The following is a 20,388-nucleotide window of genomic DNA, read 5'->3' as shown; positions in this document are numbered from 1 at the left end:
TAAATGCAAACTCATCCATTTGGGACGGCCCAAACAGGCAGCTGTATATCCCATGGGTTATGCCAGACCCATGCGATCAAGGGACAAACACTGACACCGCCATCATTACCTTAAAAAATCCATTCCATCCCACATAATCCCATGGAATTGGACCTTTGATAAGTGCACACGCCGACAGGCGTGAGATTTATCTGCGTGTGCAATAAATCTCATGTACACACCTCAAATGTGTGATCATGACACATGGACCTGAGATCCAATCCACCCATCAGGATCGTCCAATATCGTACATATTTTTCAAAAAATTTTAAAAATGTCCCACTGAGCACGTACACAGATGGACCGATTAGAAAATTTCATCCATTTTCTCATAGCCGTACATGTTTTTATTAAGTGTGGCACAATTAACTAGTGAATGAAACTGATTATTGACCTATACTATCATTATAGTTGTGTCGTTCTAATGAATGGATTGGATCTTGAACCTATCATGACATGATGGCACATGTGTGACAAGTACATGAGCTTTACTGCACACGCGTGGGGGCTTAGCAAAGCTCTGTATTTTCCATTTCTGCCTGCACAGAATAACTAGAGCATCTCTGTATGTATCTTCGGGCTTCACGGGTGAATAGTGTCATCAATGCCAGATGGCACACGCCACCCCAGGTGTGAGGACGGACAATATTTGCCAAATGTTCGTTCTTATGGCACACGAGACAGAGAATCCGGCCATTAAACAAGTAGGGCGTATTAGGAACATGTCACGTGCAAAAAACAGGGTAGCAGGCTTCTGAGGTGAGCCAAACGCATATATGTTGAATTTTTATTGTTGAGCTCTTTGTTTAACTGTCCATTTATTTTAATACAGGTTTGACGGACTAAAATTATTTTTGGTACATTACATATTCACGTTGTAGCTTAGTTAAATGAATATGCACAGATGTGCCACATGGACAGATCTCCAACGCATATTCAACCGCTCATGCAATAGGCCGATCACGCAATGTGTGTCGTTCACATGGATGGTTAGATCAGACGTGTGGATCACAGGCCCAAACCCTGTCAACGTCTTGTATCCTTCACCCATGCCAGGTGCGTATGTGTGGTGAGTTTTTCTAGGGCACTTGAGAATGGGCCCGCTAAAAAAAGATCCGTCTTTGTGGGATGGTCGTACAGTGGCAAACATTGAAGTTCTTTGCTGTCAGAATCAGTCGTACACTGGCAAACGTGTGCTGATTGGGACTGATGATCTGGTGGGCCACCATGTGGTCGGTCTATTTCCTAATAACAAAGGGTCTTGTATTATCTGAGTCTTCCAATCGGTATATACCAGAACAACAGTCAACATTCAACAGAAAAAACAAAGCTTACATCGTCTAATCACTACTTTTTTTGCCTAGGGCTCATCCACGCAGTGGTCGACTCAATCAACAGTCCCAATCACTTCTTGCTACACGCGAGAAACCGGAGAGTTGAGGTGGGAAGGTTACATGGCCTTGTCAGGCTTTAATAACCCGAGAGAACACAGAACCAATCACTAACACTTTGAAATTGCGTTACATAATGGAACTCAGTACGCTGTTATCGTACGCTCAGTTGGGCCCACCTTGAATGTATTTGGTCTATCGACGCCGTCCATCCATTTTTTTCATCTAATTTAAGGGGTTGAGCCCAAAATTGAAGCATATCCAAAGATCAATTGGATCATATCACAGGAAACAGTTGGGATAATGATTTCAAGTTGAAACCTTTCTAGGCCCCAAGGTGATGTTTATTTGTCATCCAACCTATTTATAAGATCATAAAGACATCAATGAAGGGAAAACACAAATATAAGCTTGATCCAAAACTTCTGTGGCCCTCAAGAAATTTTCAACGGTAGATGTTCAATTCAACTGTTCCTGTGATGTGGTCCATTTGAACTTTCTATATGCTTCATTTTTGGGGATCAGGACCTAAAATTATCTGATAAAATTGATGGAAGGAGCGGATCAGATACATAAATCATGGTGGACCTCACAGAGTTTACTCAGTACGCAAAGCGTAGTGAGTTACTCAGTACGCAATCCGTTTCCCACATAATGGGAAATGCTCCAGTAGGCCATATGCATGGAACCTTCCCGTGCAAATGATTGAATTTGGGGACGAAGTGCATCAATATCCATCCATTTATCATGGCACGGATCGGATGGTTGCCCTATTTTAACCAAGATGGTCCTTTAGAACCATAATAAATCTAAGGCGAGGCCCACCGAATGGATGATGGAAATTAACGATGGGTTCTGTGACAGTGATGAAGATAGATTACTTGTTAGTGATAATTTAAAGCTAAAGCCGTTCAGGGAGGCCCACCAAATGGATGGTTGAAAACTGATTATGGGTTCGGTGCCAGTGATAAAGACAGGTTATACTTCAGTGATATCTTAAAGCTAATGAGGACATGTTTCTATTTTAGCTAAAATCAATTTGGTATTAGAGATGATAGTTTACAGTCAAATAAAATGAAACGAACTCGTTTTTTTAGTGGGTTTTAAACTATTGTCCAAAACCGGCACCTATCGCCCAATACGTACCAGTACTATCCATGAATGATATTGGCTTGAATAGCCCAATACATGGCAATACGATACGCCAAAACTGATTTTTAAGCCATGACCCAAACAGGCCCTAAAGCTTTAGCATGGTACGTTGCTTGATGAGGATTGGTATCTGGTAAAACTTCTTTTTCCATTTTCAGACAATTTCAAAATTTTCCCTAAAAACAACTAAAATTTGAAAAACCACCCTGTAATGTTTCCCACAGTTTTGTCATTCTAGCTAACATTTCGATATGTACATGATACATGAGCTAAGGAGATGTGTCATGGCTCGTTTTCGCTAGGTTGCCTGCAGATACTATTAGGTTCTGTATTAACTGTAACTCTTAACACGTAAGGCAGTTAATGTTGTATGACTTAATAATTCACATACGCCGTATGTTCATATCTTTAGCAACAATATAAACCTCTTTGTGTTAAAGCCTATAGTTATGTAGAGCATCTGAACTGTGCAAAAGGCAAGCATTTACCAATTACCATAAAGATGGGCCACTGCAAAATCAGGCTAGTCCATTCATCATGTGGGCAAACATGTATGAATGAGACCAACAGCAAGTTTTATTCAGACCACCCATTGGTTTTCGTCAATGTTTCAATGGACCGATGTCATTTTTGCACCATGTGATCTTTCCAGGTGGGACCCACCTTCTGCATAGCTTGGATGTCCTGCAGAACTGGCACCCCCGCACATGTGCATGTATTGCATTCGTTGCTCCCAGGAAAGGCAGGTGATCATTCCTGAAATACATTTAATCATGTGCTCTATCAAATAAGAATTAAATTCAAAGGAAACTCAATTCAAATCTTTTACAAAGTCTCAAACATTCAATTGTATTATCAACACTTTCTTGGAAATAACAACGTACCTTATAAATAAATGCAATAAACGAGAAGCAACAGCTTCATTCATACATGGTTTTCCTAGGCAGCAATAGTGTCACCATTGCACAACTTTTGGTTGCTGATAGATAGGCTCACCTGGTGGGACCCGCTTAACGCCTCCTCTAGTCAACCCCAAGATCATGTCATGCCACCCCACAAAGGTCTCGCTCTACATCGATAGGATGCCCACCCTCCTTTATCACGTCTATTTAATGTCCCTTGGCTCGCAAGGCACTATCATGAAAAATGGGATTCTTTTTTCCCCCTCTCCAATGTATGAATGAATTTGATGATCGTATTATCTGTTTCATCGACCACAAAGGAAGCAGAGGGGCCGATGCAGAAAATATGTTGTCCTTTTATCAATCTGAAGATGAAGGGATCAAGAAATTATTAAGTATTTCAAGAAAAAAAAAAATGTAAAATGTTTATGGGTAAGAAACTTTTAAAAGACAGTTCATTTCATCATCGTTATCGTCATCATCGTTATTATTTTCTCGTGTTTTTGTGGGGTCCATGTTGCCAACTCATAGTCAGGGTGGTCATTTTGGGGAGCAGATTAGGTGAGACCCGGATCCACCAAGGTGGGTGGTACCCCTGACTGTGGGGCTCACAGTGATGTATGTGCCTCAAAATCCATGCCGTCCAACCATTTTAATTTTTAACAGCTTATTTTAGGGCATGATTCCAAAAATGAAGCTTACTCAAATCTTAGGTGGACCACACCACAGGAAACTGTTGTGACTGAATCCCCAACATTAAAAACTTCATTGATTCCACCGGAATGTTTATTTGCCATCCAACCTGTTGATAAGGTCACAAACACCTAGATAAAAAGGCACACAAATATAATATTGATCCAAAGCCTTTGTGGCCCACAAGAAGTTTTTAATGGTCAATCCCCACTGTTTCCTGTCCTATGGTCCATCTGGGATTTGGATCCGCTTCATTTTTTGGATCATACCCTAAAATGAGCTTTTAATATGGATGGATGGAGTGGATGTAGTCACATACATCACAGTGGGCCCCACAGTCAGGGGTCCCACCCACCTCGGTCTGGGGATCCACCGAAGCCGCGCTCATCGTTTTGTGCTAATTGATGATGGAGGTATTCATTTCCAATCCTAAAGTCTGGACCATTGTTTAATAATCAGGCAAGCCAGCCCACTCCATGTCCATTTAGGTTGGGAGACCAACTGAAAGATTCAGCCATCATCCAACTCTGTAGTTTAATGCCACTCATAAAATATTTCTAAATACACAGAGGCCGTGAATTAAAACACGAATGTAGAAACTGGAAAAACTGGCATGCAAATAGCTGAAACACAGACGTACGAACATACACATGCACACAATAACCCAATTTACCTTAAAACCTTTATATATATCAAGTCATGGAAGGATCTGGTCAAACCAAGTCCGTGAGATGATTCAGCTCCAAATTCACCCAAGTTGAGTCCACTCGACAAGTTGAAGAATTATGGTTAGAACTTGAATCACTTAGAAAACTGTCCTCATTGCTACAAAGAGATCTAGAGCTGGCGTTGGCTTTGTTATCCCATGCTAAGTAAGGAAATCAAAGAAATAACTAATGATGGAATGGCTGATATTTCTAATTGAGATTTGTCATTGTTGATACTGCAGAAGGCAAGGTTTGATCCGCAATATGAAGATTAGTTGGGGCATGGAATAGAGTAATGGAGCTCATCAACTACATTATGAGACACGGATTGAAAATAATCACATGGAAAGATCCCAAATGGACCATTGAGGTGAGAAGACAAGAAATTGCATGTGTTTGTGCATGTGAAAGCAGAACCAACTGACTTATCAACACTTGCCAAGCATAGGAAACGAGCAAGCTAAAAAGACGTAAAAATATTGTGATTTCTAGGGTAGTGCTGAATCATTCTTCTTTCCTTTTTATGTTTTTCACATCAGTTCTCTGACGGCCATTTCATATTCACAAACCATTGACTTCTGTACATCTAACTGGTCAACTAGCACTTACTAATCATGCATTTATTCTCTACCATTTAAAGGTCTAAGCCTTAGTTGGGATTGGCTTATGGCCCATGGCATCAATGAATAGTGAGTGAGAAACGTCCAGCCAAAAATCAAGCTGGGAGGACAGATCAATGATATTTCAAGCATTCACGAAGTTTGTCTACACTACATTCAGCGAAAAACAATTTTGATAAAAGAAGATTTGTTCACATGTGCCAAAATTATCACCTCCCTCCCTCCCTCTCACATGGGTAGGTGTGTGTGTGTCTGTGAGCGCGTGTGTGTATGCATGCATGTATGCACAAAAAACATGAAGCAGACATGCAGAGCTACACAATGCATAACCAGAAATCTGGAACTGGGATGTGATGATACCAAGATATTTATACAGGTTCCGTTGACATTGGCTGAGAACTGAGGAGCCTTTCCACCTCATCATTCGCCTCAGCTTGTATTCGCCATTGCTGCATAAAAAACAGAAGGTCAGAGAATAGAAGTACTATTAAGGCCCTGTTTGGAACAGGAAAAAATTTTGATCTGAAAATTTTGGATGTTTGGATCTGCAAAACGACACGTGCGGAAGCTAGAAACACAGGCCTTTCCAATTGATTTCTTTTTAGATTGGGCCATCCTATCCTATTTGATCCGCAAGTAAACATGCCCTTAACTTTGGAATTTCAATCATACTTCAAGAAATGAAAATCACATGCCTGTTCAAGGTTTTCGAGCTCCATGATTTGCTCTATTTGTTCTGCAATACTTTCCTGCATAGAAGAATATGATTGTTGACACACCAAATTTCCCACTTCCAAAACAAAAATAAAAAATAAAAAATAAAATAAAATTAGTATCACTAATTATTAGATGAACATTGGATTAGTGGACTGATACTATGATCCAGTACTTACCGCATTGCTCACTGCTTCAGCAGCAAGAACGTCAGAGTCCATTTCAACCTCAATTTCAATCATTGAAGAGATCTGGCAAACCAATTCCATCATCTTTCATTAATAACAAATAAAGATTGGAATACAAAATTCAGTGCTAGAAGCCTTATTACCCAGTTAAAGAACCTACTTTTGCATAGCTGTCAATCAGTTTGATCCTCGCCAAAAGGGAGTTTTCCAAGCTTTCACGTACTCTTTTGACTCTACTTCTTCGGGCACTATAGAAAGAAGTGGTTTATAAGGAGATTTCCAAAGATTGTAAAAGATAATCCTTCTCTAATATTTCAATTCAGTTAATGACAACAATAGAAAGTTTAATCAATCTAAACATGCTTTCAGCTTTGGGGATCTTACTGGTAAGAAGGTTCTCCCACAGCTACAATCTTGTTCTCCAACTGGCACATGCGGGCCAACATCCAAACCTTACAAGAAACAGGAAAAAATTTACTATGAAATCTCATCCCTCAAACATTTGAATGTATTCACCAATTTTCCATCCCATCAGCTAGTTCAGCTCCTGTAAGAGTTTAGAGAAGGAACTGACTTCTCAGACTTTTAAGGCACATAGAAATTTACCTCTTTTTCAGCAGCTTGACTTAGGTCCTTGATGCGGGTCTGCAGCAAATCATACTGAGATAGAAGTTGCTGCTTGAGAGCAACTACATCCACCATCCGCTGGGGCAGCTGCCATGAAAAGGAAAACTAAATATAAGATATATAGTCCACACTCATGCCACATGGTGAATATGCATGCAAACAGACTAATATCGCACATGCAATGATGAATCAAGAAAAGGGCTATGGTTTCCAACGAGACAAGGAACCCCCACAGGGTGAGCTACCAATATATGTTTTTAAAGCATAACTGACTAAGAATATGGAGTTAATTCCAAGAGAACTCGAGATACCTGACTCAATTGTGGCAGAACCACACTGTTTATAGTAGTCCCTAATGCCAATGATGCAATTGCAGCAATTGAAATGAATCTGGGAAGGCTGAGATCAATGATTCCAGAGGCAGCATCTCCAGTAGCCAGCAAAGCAAAGACAGGAAAAAGAATAGAAGGGTTGAGTAAAAATGAGTTTCCACTCTTCATGGGTGCCCTTAGTAACTGTGACTCCTGGCCGCTTGAGTGATTTGTCAGACACATGGGTTCTCCAGGGCTAAACCCAGGAGCTTTTGGACTAAATCTAAAAGGACCCATCTCCTGATAAACACTTGATGGAGCTGCTAAGGCAATCGTTACTCTCTCTCCTTCTTGAGCAGGAAGTTCGACTGTTTTGGTAGCAAACCTGTGCGTACGAGCAATCCCCGCAGGCGTGCGGACCTGAAATGCAAAACCATGACGGATTATTTAGAAAAAGGTAAGAAATCAATTCTGTGATCTGATCCAAAAGATACCATGAGTACAGCTTTAGATTTTAGAGTAATAATATGATTCTCAGGTTGAGGATATTTACTAGTGTGGGCCCATGGATTGGTGATCTGGACTGCTGATCTGTAGGTGCCACATGGATAGACTGCATCGTAGAAAATTTCCTTGATCACCAAACCATGGTGTCATATTGTCGCAAAAATATCAACAGTTATCCATGTGGCATGATTTGGTTGTCACATTGACACAAACAATATTTAATGTGGCTGTTGATCTGTTGGCCCAATCACCAACCCATGGTGTCATATTGTTGCAAAAAATAGCTTGGTTAAAAATTGGTGCTATACACCACAAATTGCTTTGTACAAAAATATAGGTAATCATGTCAACGAATTAGTCCCAAGAAAATGTGTACCACAATGGAGTGAACAGCAGCAGGAATGCTTGGCTTCATTATCTGAAGGAACCTCAGCCCCTTTTCCCATGCTGAAATATCCATGCTGCGTTCGGCAGGAGTAGATCCTTAGAAAAAGTGAATATTCAGAAATCAACATCGTGTGCAAAGAAAAATAAAAAAGAAAGAAAGAGAAGGGCTGAAAGTTTAGCTTGTCAGAAAGAACGTAACAACAGGTTTTCTATCCCCACATGCATCTCTACATGCAGTACACATGCCCCCAAGGGAAGTGTGTGGGGCATCTGGTGGTGAATAAGGTGGCAAACACCATGAAGATGACCATACACAAAAATGAGCTGATCTAATCAGATGTGTTACCAATGTTTGTTGAATGTGGATTATTGGGGAGTCCACATGATGAGTGGACAAACCTGACTTTTCCATATGATTGTCTTCACAGCAGAGCCCACCTTATGCACTAGTTAATGTCCCACACACTGCTCAAGTAGGCACTTGGTGTTGCATGCAAAGGAGTCTGTCGGACACCTCAATTAACAAAATGCATGACATGCCATGTCGCTTGTCACTATTCTCATCATCACCGCAAAGGAAGACTGAGAGGAAGTGCAAACTACAAGTGAAGAGGCATTGTTAAACTTTTTGACAAGTGACAACCAAGACAATTGAATAGTATTAAAGGTAGTTTCTATCGAATTCCCTAGCCAAACGAGCTTTTAATGTTACAATAGTATATCTACTAGTACCTGCAGTCAGCATTTTATTGACATACAATAATAAGATAATGGAGGATTTGGGTGTTGTTAATCAGATTCTTAGGATGGCCATACTTAGAGATAGGAAGAACAAGAACGTTTAGATAATCCAAAAGGGTAATGTTGAAAGAGTTTTGCGCCGCTTTAACGTGCAAATTTCTAACCCGGTTAGTACTACATTCCCCATTGGTTGCAAGCTGTCTTTAAATCAGTGTCCTAGCACAAAAGTGGAGAAGGCAAATATATCTCGACTATCATATTTATCGCTGGTAGAGAGTCTTATGTTTTCCATGTTGTGAACCAGACTAGACATTGTGCAAGCAATAAGAGTAGTCAGTAAATACACGGTGAACCCAGGTAGAGATCATTGGACTGCTGTGAAGTAGACCCTTCAATACTTGAAGGATACTTTTGAGGCGGCAACTTGTTATAGTGGCCAAAATTTGAAGTCGGTTGAGTTTGTAGATATAAATTATGTAGGAGAACGTGATAAAAGAATATTTACCTAGTTATGTTTTCTTTAGCCGACATTGTGGTTAGTTGGATGTCAAGATTACAGTTAATAGTGATCTTGTCTACTATAGAAGCATAGTACATGTCAACTACACAAGCATGCAAAGAAGGCATTTGGATGAAAAAGTTATTAGAAAAATTGAAATTCAAGCAGAAAGTGATAGTGATTTATTGTGACAGTCAAAGCGCATTACACTAGGCTAAGAATCTAGTATTTCATACTTGGATCAAGCACATTGATGTTTAGTATCACATCATTCGTGACATGGTGGAAGATGGTCAAATCTCATTACAGAAGACTCACACCGATGATAATGTAGCAACTATATTAATGAAGCCTATTACATGGGAGGAGTTTGTTTGATACAGGACTTCTTTTAGGCTTGTTTTTACTTAGTGATTGGTAATGTTTGGGTGGCTATTATGATATGTGTTTTTCACACTATTAGAGAAACTAGCCTTCAAGTAAGAGAATGTTAAGGCGGTAGAGTGGGATGATGTCTCCTATTAGGAGACATCTCTCTCTCTCTCTCTCTCTCTCTCTCTCTCTCTCTCTCTCTCTCTCTCTCTCTCTACATCCCTCTTTCTTACATACGTATGAACATCCCTCTTTCTTACATACGTATGACCGTACGTATGTACGATAAAGTCTAATTTCACTAGGCTTCTTGATATTCTCCCTCTTGTGGTGTAGTCTATATATAGGAGACCACATGCAGAGAGAGGTATTCCAGTGTATCATCTTCATAGTATTCATTGGTAAAAGTTCTTGTATAAAGGAAGAGTGAGAAAAAGATAAGTCTTATACTTCCAATATTTCTTATTTTAGTGAAGAAAAAAACTTTGTGCTACTCCTTTATGGAGTAGGCATATTGCCGAACCATGTAAATCTCTATGCGTCTTGTCTCTTACTTTTACGTAGAGCTTTCATCTCCTCCTTCATAGTCATTGTCCATTAGCTAGCGTCCACATATTTGCATGCCTCTCAATATGAACAAGGCTCAGGCTCATCAATCATGCAAGCATATGTTGTAACTTAATCCTTGAACCAAATAGAAGGTTTTGTGGCTCTCTTCGGTCGGCCTTGATCACTTTGAGTTTCAGCACCCGGTATCTTATCTGCATACTCTTCATTAGCTTCATCTTCAACGATATCATCAACTTATTGATCTTCTGAGTCATTAAGTTAATTTTGAATATCATTTGAAGATTCCAGTTCAAATATTTCTCATGACTCTAAACTTAATAGTTCCAACATCTCCAATACCCATAATTTTACGCGTTTTATTATCATTCATGCAAACTGTGTTTCCATCAAAGGACCAATATATGTAAAAACAATCTCTGTGTAGAGTCATATGGAACAAAGCACCCGAATCTAAGATCCATTGATGGCTTACATTCTCTCGTGAAATCATTGCTAACAATACTTCCCTGTCCTCGGCCGAATTATCTTTCTCAACTAGGTTTTCTTGAGAACATTTTGAATCTGATGCTTGATATTGTGAATTAGGTTTGGAATTTTCATGATTAACTTTCCTAAGTTTACAATTTTTGCACAAGTAGCCATTCTTTCCGCAATTCCAACACTTTCCTATTTTGTGCCCTTTCGACTTAGATATTGTCTTTTCCCTGCCACTGGTATCTTTCTGAGTAGATCTTCCTTTGACCATTATAGCATCCCCAATAGATACCCCATGTGTTTTTCTGAAAGACTCTTCCGTAAGCAATGCAAACATGGCCGATTCCATATTGGAATCCGGATCATTGCTAAGATTTATAATCAGACCATCCCACGAATCTAGCATTGAACAAAGCAAGAGTGCGACTTTTTCTTCATTATCAATCTTTACATCCCCCGCCGTTAATCTGCTAATCAAGGTATTAAACCCATTTAAGTGTTCTTGCAAAGAACACCTTTCCTTCATCTTCTAGTTATACAGTTACTGTCGAAGAAAGAACCCTTTTAACATCGATTTCCCTTCATAACGGTTTCACAATTTGTCTCACAAATCTTTTGCAGTGGTTTGATCGGACACGTTGAACAAATTTGAATCATCTAATGTAAGGAGAGGATCAACGATGGCTATTTGAATTATTTTTTTTCTCTTAAATACCTCGTCTTTCATCCCTACAGGCTTATTTTCTTTTCCTAGAATCACAATTGCATATCATTCATTCACCAAGACCATGTTCATCTTTAGTTTCCACAACACATAATTCGATATGTTGAACTTTGGCACCCCGAAACTGGTAGAACTTGATTTAACCATCTGAAACACAATTGCAACACAAACACCAACCTGATCTTATGTTAAAAGGCTTCTCAACCTTTGGCTCTAATACCAAATGTTGCAGGAAAAAAATCGACGCAGGATAACCCAAACCACAAAAAGAAAAGAGTCAAACCAAAATAAGAGACAAAAGGCACAGAGATTTACGTGGTTCAACAATATGCCTATACCACCAGGGAGCAACACAAAGCTTTTTTCTTCACTGAAACAAGAAATATCAAAAGTACAAGACTTACCACTCTCTCACTCTTTCTTTATATAAAATTTTCCATCAAAAAATACCCCAAAAGATGATACGCCAAGAAATCTCTTTCTAACTATGGTCCCCTATAAATAGACCGCACCACAAGAGGGAGCATAATAAGAAGCCTAGTGAAACTAGACTTCAACGTACATATGTACGATCATACGCACGCAATGAAGAGGGATGAGAGAAAGAGGGACGTGGGAGAGAGAGAGAGAGAGAGAGAGAGAGAGAGAGAGAGGGACTCCACCTCCTTAGCGGTTTCAATCTTACTCATGACAATGAACCTCTAATGGTACCACTCAAGATTGCCATTAAAAAAATGAGACCAATAACTTGTAACACTTTTTTTTTAACACCTTAACAAATAATTTTTCAATATTTTTCTGAAGAAACCTTCCAATACTTGCCAAACAACATCATGTCATGGGAAGTAGGGCAAGAGAATAAGAGTAACTTATGAGATGGTGGGATCACCTAATAATAAGTTAAAACTTCAAATTATACAACAAGTGGAAATATATGCTTTATGTTATTAATATTTATTTCTAACAGTTTGATTGTTAATCTTTTCATCATCTTTCCCATGCTATCATTGCTACTACCCTAGCTAGGATTTTGGGGACCTCATGGTTTCAACAACTTGCGAAATTCACACCACTTGATTTAAATTACAAAACTTAAGACATTGGTTGTAGGACACAAAAGTCCTCCCTACATCCCTTCCTCCCGTATGGTAGGATGCACTGATTACCAGTTTGAACAACTTATGATTGGTGTGATTGCCAGTTTAAACAACTTATGATTATTGTGCCCCTCTATTGTTACAGAGTATAGGTAAATCTAAGGAGAGCTTCACTGTCAATCCAACAAGATCATCCATTCTTGGCCATCCAAGGTGGGGCCCAACATTTTTGGGTGATCAGGCCCAACCATAGACGAGCCACTTCTCAAAAATCACACAATATATGGTAGGAACTTGTAACGATTTTTGCCAAAAGTAAATTAAAGGATCTTGTTAAGACTTCAGATTCATGGGGACATTGTTTCAAGAAAACAACAATCTAACAAAGAGTGAAAATATTTCAAGCATGTAGCAGTGTGATGAAAATAGAAGAAATATGATGTAAATTGACCTGATTTCTTCTGAAGCAATACTAATTATATCTCCAGAAACAAGCTCATACTGGTAGCGGCACTTGGAACAAGATGAGACCTGTAGGAAATGTATGCACAAAAATAAATAATAGAGTACTTGGGAGTAAATGTCGCAACTTTTCTGTCAAATAAATTTGCTATGGCAAAAAGCTCGACTTAGAAGAAATATACATTACCATACATTTAAGCACAAATGCAATCACTTAACAAGGTCTGATTAAAGGTTAGATGCTAGTATTTTTTAAAATTTTCTAGCATGAGGAAGGTTGGTATTGATGTATGCAATAACAATTATGGTGATTTACAACATTACTCCTACTACCAGTGTTGGGGTTGTGACCTAGAAAACCAATATTATTAGACATCGATTAATAAGCATGATTCATTTACTTTATGAGTTAATTCTTGTGGAACATGTTTATATAGATTAGAGAGGTACATCCTCTAATGCTCTTAGGAACTCGAGATTGGACACAACAACTTGGTAGTTGATGGAGAGTTGTGCTCCATGGTTCTCATCACCCTAGCCATGACCATACAGGTTCCTGAGCATACCTGTGATATGATTGGATGATCGTCTTATGTGAGGGGACTGGCTTGGTGTCAAGGTGGACAGTCTACTCCCATTAGGGGCCGACTTAGTGTCAATTTGCCTATTTCACTACCCTACATGAATGTGTAAGTGTGCAATGGATGGTTCCTTGGATAAGGCATTTGGTCACTTACATTAGCAATGATAGCTTGCAAGTTTCAAGGCTAGGACACCTATCGTGCCTAAACTTAAATAGGCTTGCGATTACACTAGCTTCATAAAAAATCCCCACAACCTAAGGATGTGTGGATGGATAGTCTCTAATTAATCATGCTTTGGCTCTCCTTACGAGATTTCTACATAGCCATTGAAAGTGGCTGTAACTAGGTTTCTTTATCAGGGTCCTCAAAGTACACACGATAAAAAATAAGATCCACTTAGTCTTCCTAGGACATGAATAGGTGCTTAATCTTAAGTTTTAGACCGTCCATCAAGTGTTTAAAGGGCAAACTAGCATATTTGATGTTTCTAATTGGTTAATCGTGGGTTTTCAACCGTTAAATCTTGCTTTTAACCAATGATTTGTTTTAATCTAGCTTGATAGACATCTAATGGTTGAGATCTATTTTGATCCATACCTTAGGTGGCATGGGAATTGACCAAGGATGGGAATTGACCAAGGATGATGACCAAGAATAATGGAGGAATTTGGACAGTCGAGGTGCATGGATTAGGTAGGTAAATGAACATCTTTCGTAGTATGGTACACAGATATCCGTAGGGTGGCGGAGCACCATATGGTGTGTATCCTCCTAAAACCTAAACTCTTCCTTATAAGATCCTATTGCATCGGCAGATGAGGGGGGGCTTGGATGTTCGCACCTTACTCTCTTTGGTGGATGTTTCCACAAAGCGAGAGAGAGAGAGAGAGAGAGAGAGAGAGAGAGAGAGAGAGAGAGAGAGGTATGAGAAGAGAGGGCCACACCTAAGGCTCCTTATCTCCACACATCCCAGTGTGGGGTTTGCTTCATGGATGGCTCAAGGTCAGATCTAGCCCCTACCAAGATTCTGATGGAATCTCTCTACTCTCCTCATTTATGATAAATCTGGAAGAGACACCCCATGTTGGGGGATTGACAACAACACTTGATCAACGGATCTACTTAGGTATGATTAGAAATAGAGTTTTCTTCTTTTTCTTAGAGACATGGGATGATCTACATGGGGATCTTGTAATAATAATATAATTGGTTTTGAAAACTTTTAATTCCTCTACATTTCAACCCTAAAAACGAACAACTAATGCATAGAAAGTATTTTCATTCAGCTCATTCCCTAGCAAAAATTATCTCACTGGACATCTAGACCTTCACTTAAATCAGCACTAGCAGAAGCAAGCTTGTAGGCCAAAATCTGGCTTATGATTCGAACTTACGAGTTAAAAACACATCCGGTCAACTAGGGACACATGGCATCAACTAGACTCAACTAAGGCCATGTCAGATATCCTCACGGATTAAGGGTCTATATGTTTCACCAATTATGCCAGTAACGTAAAAGAAATGTGTCATCATTACAATTTTACCACCGTCAAACCAAACACGGGAATCATTGGTCAAATGCAGATGTATTTAGGAGACAAATAAAGGAGTTTGTTAATCATTGCACTTTTTCATGGCATTACCATGAAAATCTTGAATGCAAACAGCTACATCAGTGTATTTTGGTGACGATTTGACATTAAAGTAGTGTAAAAATTTAATCATCATAATTTTGCCATCGATAAACCAAACGCTAGAATCAGCAGTTAAATGCAGATGTTGTCAAGGGACATGTGAAGTAATTTGTAATTGTTGCACATTTCCTTTACATTACTATGTAATTGATGAAACAAATAGGCCCCAAGTGTTCAACTCAACTTAGCTAAGTATCCCAAGAGTTGCACAAGACTTGCACACATATCACTATGTTATTAAATATTTATAAGAAGAAGAAAGTGCCCATTTATTATGCCTAAATCTCTAATTTCATTTCAGCAATTTATTATTGGGTAGGAAAATTTTCAAAGATGCAAAATGTATATAACTGCCAACTTGGAATCAAGTAAATTGCCAGCCGCAGGGGAAAAAAAGCAAATGAATCCTCTTCTCTCTTTTTTCTGATTAGATAATATGAGAAAAGGCCAATTGGGAACATGAGAACTGCCTACTTGAATGCCATGCTGAGGTTGTGCAACAGCAATGGCTATCATACAACTTGGGCATCTCACAATCTTCCCAAAGGGTACCTACAAAACCAACCAAAAGATTGTAATCTCTCCAAATTTTAAAAAAAAAATGACAGCATATTAGTGAGAAAGATGGATATGGAAAATATGGAAAAGATGGCATCCCAACCATCACTTAATAATAAAAATTAAAAAAGACAGCCCTAATTTTGGAATATGTGGGCTGAACATAATGAGCGCTGTTTCGACACCAAGGCTAATCCATGGGAGCTAGTTTTGTGGAAGGCAAAACGGGATGCGTTGGCATGGGCTACAACGCTCCTACATGTTGACATGAATGTAGCCCAAGCTATTTTGCCTTTGTAATTTTCTTCTTTTTTGTATGCTCTGCCCTGGCTGTCTGTCAGGTTCTTTTCCAATAAATTTATTCATAACCCTTTATAAATAAAAAATAAAAAAAGAACAGAACCCAAAGGTCCCAAACAGTAGAAAGTGATAGCATGAAAATAATTTTCAGTGTACTGTACAACTGTCAGGTGCATTTATGCTGCAAGAATATTTGTGGAATTGATGTGTTTTTTACTCTATAGAATATGGCACTCTTCCGTGAAATTTGGTTACAATGACCGGACCAGAAAGAATTTGTCCAGACTCCAGTGTGGAAAGAAAGAAAGGGAATAGGTGCATAGTATTTTCCCTTCAGCTATCGGCAAACAAGTCAAATTGCACATAGAGAGAATATAGTAAAAAGTTTTCCAGGTGTCATAATTTAGCATTATATAGTCTCTGTTTCTTTCAAAAATAATCATTGGATATTGGAAAGCTGAAGCCAGTTGAACAGAGAAGGAACACATTTAGCATAATCTGCACAATGGCACCCAGAATAACCTTTGTGCATCACCCATCGGAAGCTATACCATTCAGTGAGGGAGAATTTACAGCTAGTTATCTCAACTAGGACCCATACCTTTGAGACAGATAACAAACAGGATGGAGTATACACAGGTAACTTCTAGTTTGTTGGTTCTGTATATCTTTATGGAAACAGCAATACATATGTCATTAAACGTTTTGCATGAATTGGGATAACTAGAGTGAGAGAATTCTTTGTTCATCAGGAAATGGTAGAAGGGGCAGGTCTAGAGATGATTTATCTATGAAATTTCAAGTCTTGTTCTTTTAGTTAGTGTAAAAATCACAAGAAGTGCCACATCAGTGAGGACAGAGGATTCCCTTAATGAATCAGATGAGGGAGTTGAGGGAGTTGTCTTCACGTATATCAGACTCACTGAAAACACTTTATTCGTACTCTGGAGAGAGAACTCTTTCCTCTTCCCCATTGTCAGATAATGCCATCATCCTTCTTTCTCTATACTCACTTCCTCACTCTCGTAGGTCCATCATGAGAAACAGGTGTTGATTTTGAGCCTTACTATTCTTCCTCTTCATTGAGCGACTACAACAATGGAAGAATACTGTATACAGCTTAAAAGTCACAACTCTGCAGGAAACTTAGACATTATGTCAGAGGAGTTGTTTACTAGTCGGATAATCATCACAAGAACAGCATTGTATTCAGTAGGAATGCAATGTAGCATGGCACGCTTCAGAAATAAATTGTTATGGAGAAAATTAACATAGAAAAGTAAATGAAAGGCAGTCTTAACAGATTAGTGTCAGACAGTTAAATGCCAGTAGGTCACATGCTTGAATACAACCAACTAGCCATGTTTCTAGTGGTTAATTGTCTAGAAAGCCCAACATCTTCCAAGTGTAATTTTGCAACCTTTACATCTCAAACCAAACTCAATCCACGAAAGTAGTATGAATCATCAAAAGAAACAATTCCAATAATCTCATTTCTTCTACATTATAAAGGTATCTAGGTCAGAACAATGTCCAAAGTACAGATAAAAGCACCTAATCTGAAACTCTAGTTTTCCTTAAATGCCAAAGATAGTGAAAGTTACCTCCTCCCCAGGAGATACTCCCATTCGGGAAACATTAGCAATCATCCCCATAGCATCCGAAACCCGCAGTGCTGCTGCAAGCCCCCGAACCAGCAATGCATAAGTGCGTGCATCCGGCCTAGCCCACCTCCATCTCTCAACAGATGACCCTTTTTCAATCATACCTGACCATATATAAATCCCCACCTATTTCAAAACAACTGAAGACAAATGAAAAGAAGTTCATAAAGATCAAATGCCAATTTGGCTCACCTTTCCCAGAAAATTTTTCTCTTTTCTGTCAAATGCAACAGAAAATGAAACCAATATTTTAAGAGTTCGTGCCAACATTATCTACTGCCATTTTTAGACAGTTCACGGGATCTATTAGCAGTTCAAAATTCAAATTTCCAAAAGCATATTTTAAAATGATTGTTAAGACCCTGCTGGATAGTGGGAAATGTGCACGTACCAACTCCCTATTCACACTAAGGGCAAACAATCTTACATGTGGAAAATATTAACTCAAATTAAAACCAACTAAATTGTGGAGCCCACCATCGCTTAGTTATTTCTTAAAAGTATGATTATTTTTTTTTATTTTTTTTTTTAACACAACCCCACACACTCACGCCGTAGTGGGATTTCACCACCTATGGATGCTCGAACCTTGACCGGATGTTGAAACTCCTAACAGTCTACCAACGAAGCAAGAGTAAGGATCCTCTTAAAAGTATGATTAGTTGAACAATCCCAACCTCTATTTCGTGGACACTTACTTTCTGAAATAAGATTTGGATATTTTTGATTTTTCAGCCGTCCAATAAATGTCCAGCAATCTAAATGTTGTTTAACCAAATAAGAGCAAATTTTGGTGCATGATACATCTAAATTGACACCCATATTTTGGACAGTTTACTTTGAATTAATTGTATGCCTCGTATGAAATTTCTCAATAATTTTTTACTTTCTGCTTTCCATCCATCACACTCTGCCAATGCTGCTTATCGCCTGTTTCCCAAGATGCATACAATCCGAACCATTTGTTCAGCAGCCTGTCGGTGGCGAAGCTTTAGAAATTTACTGACAGAAGCTACAGTAGTAAAAAATCTCACCAATAGGATGATTTTAAGTTGTTGAACTTTCAAATGGTCCACATTCAACAGCAGAAGTTCACTTGGATTTCACATAGCTCGGATGCAACTTTGGAGATGTGGCCCATCCATCTAAGGTGGAGCCCACCAAAACCTTTCTGCCACGTGGCTAATTCTAGTGAGAGCACGTGGCAATCAGCATCGTGCACAGCGCACAGCATAGATAACGCTAAGCAAAATAGCCTTTTCCTGTAAATTTCCTATTTCCTTCTCAATATGAAAACCGTCTCCAAAATCAAGCACACTACAGAAATCCAAACGAACGATGAACACAGATAGAAGAAAGCAAATACCTTGATCGAAGCTTGATCGCATGGCGTCAAAAACTGACAGTGCCAGCTCAGCATTGCCCCGATCAAGCGCGGTCGCGATAATCGAGCAACAATCAGAAGTCCCCACAACTCCTCCATTCCTTCCGATTTTCTCCGCGATCATCTCCAACGCCTCGTTGGCATCCTTTGCTGCCGCCGCCCGCCTCACCATATCGTCATCCAGCAATCCGGAATCCAAAATCTCCTCGCCCGCGCCTTCTCCACCATCCAAAGAGGCTCTGGCGTGGAAATTCTTCAGGTGGGGAAGAGAAGGAGAGGAAAGAGAAAAGGAAATGTTCTTGAAAGAGGAGATTTCGGAGCTGCATCTGCTGAGGAGGAGAAGCAAAAGAGCGCTGCTGCTACTGTTGTTTGGGGAGGTTTTGAAGAGATGTGAGGAGGGAAGAGAGTGGCGGGAAACCCAAGGCAAGCCCAAATTCAGAGCCATGGAATTTCTTTTTCCCCCCCTTTTTTTTCTTTCTTTTCTCTTTCTTCGAGCGTTACAGTCTCGTAACGAAGGTGAAGAGGAGAAGATGTGCTTCGGAGGAAGTGGACTTCAATGCTAGTCTGGCACCATTTTAAAAGTGGTGGTGATTCATCCTTCTCACCCCTGTACAGATATCCAGACCATCCAAACCGTGAGTCGTATTTTGGATGGAAGATATGTATAAAATCATGTTGATAAATAAATCCTAACCGTCCGATATTTCTATCAATCTGATGGTTGAATGTGACATAGTTAGTGATCCAAATTAGAAGGGAAAATAGGATGGCTGATAATATCTTGCAATTTTTGTTTATGCTCCATCCATGGATCGGCCAGATACTGGACCGTATGTATTCTCGTGCAACGATGCCTTGCATACGGCTGAGGAGGAGCCATCACCTGTTAAATGGTGGAAAACTAAGATAGGACTTTCAATCATTTTGTAGATAGAGATGAGGAATGAGCGGTTGAAAGGACAAACCGAGCGGGAGATACGGTGCTGAGTGTTGTACCGTATCTAAGGTAGGGGGCGGCTTTGTCTAC

At 39.4% G+C, this 20,388-nt stretch overlaps 1 protein-coding gene across 4 annotated transcripts; it reads right to left on the bottom strand.

The window, feature by feature from the left end:
• Positions 1–2,920: 2,920 nt before the first annotated feature.
• LOC131245173 (uncharacterized) lies at positions 2,921–19,895 on the bottom strand. Of its 4 annotated transcripts, XR_009170797.1 has the most exons (14): positions 19,344–19,895; positions 17,918–18,081; positions 15,930–16,007; positions 13,167–13,246; positions 8,228–8,312; positions 7,345–7,764; positions 7,013–7,120; positions 6,791–6,858; positions 6,567–6,654; positions 6,398–6,469; positions 6,200–6,253; positions 5,865–5,953; positions 4,851–5,045; positions 3,377–3,849 (listed from the first exon to the last, which is right to left on the bottom strand). XR_009170797.1 is itself a non-coding variant. In XM_058244445.1 (13 exons), the coding sequence occupies exons 1-12, from the start codon at positions 19,804–19,806 to the stop codon at positions 5,873–5,875; spliced, it is 1,761 nt and encodes a 586-aa protein (XP_058100428.1). In that variant the 5' UTR covers positions 19,807–19,895; the 3' UTR covers positions 2,921–3,338; positions 5,865–5,872. The 4 variants fall into 4 exon arrangements, 3 of the variants coding, with proteins under 3 accessions (XP_058100428.1, XP_058100427.1, XP_058100429.1); XM_058244445.1 differs by lacking the exons at positions 3,377–3,849; positions 4,851–5,045 and adding an exon at positions 2,921–3,338; XM_058244444.1 differs by lacking the exon at positions 4,851–5,045 and having other exon boundaries at positions 19,344–19,893.
• Positions 19,896–20,388: the final 493 nt, after the last annotated feature.

The sequence above is a fragment of the Magnolia sinica genome, chromosome 5 (genome assembly GCF_029962835.1).
Source record: "Magnolia sinica isolate HGM2019 chromosome 5, MsV1, whole genome shotgun sequence".
Taxonomy (NCBI): Eukaryota; Viridiplantae; Streptophyta; class Magnoliopsida; order Magnoliales; family Magnoliaceae; genus Magnolia; species Magnolia sinica.
The sequence above is the reverse complement of the archived record's forward strand: the minus strand, read 5'-3'. Positions and strand labels throughout refer to the sequence as shown.

What these genes read in the sequence shown, in the direction of transcription:
- LOC131245173 (XM_058244445.1), bottom strand. Translation starts at nt 19,806, where the DNA reads ATGGCTCTGAATTTGGGCTTGCCTTGGGTTTCCCGCCACTCTCTTCCC. An exon ending in CTGAAGCAGTGAGCAATGCG is followed by an intron (nt 6,254 to 6,397) that starts GTAAGTACTGGA and finishes TCTTCTATGCAG; the next exon opens with GAAAGTATTGCAGAACAAAT. An exon ending in AGCTCGAAAACCTTGAACAG is followed by an intron (nt 5,954 to 6,199) that starts GCATGTGATTTT and finishes TTTTTTATGCAG; the next exon opens with CAATGGCGAATACAAGCTGA.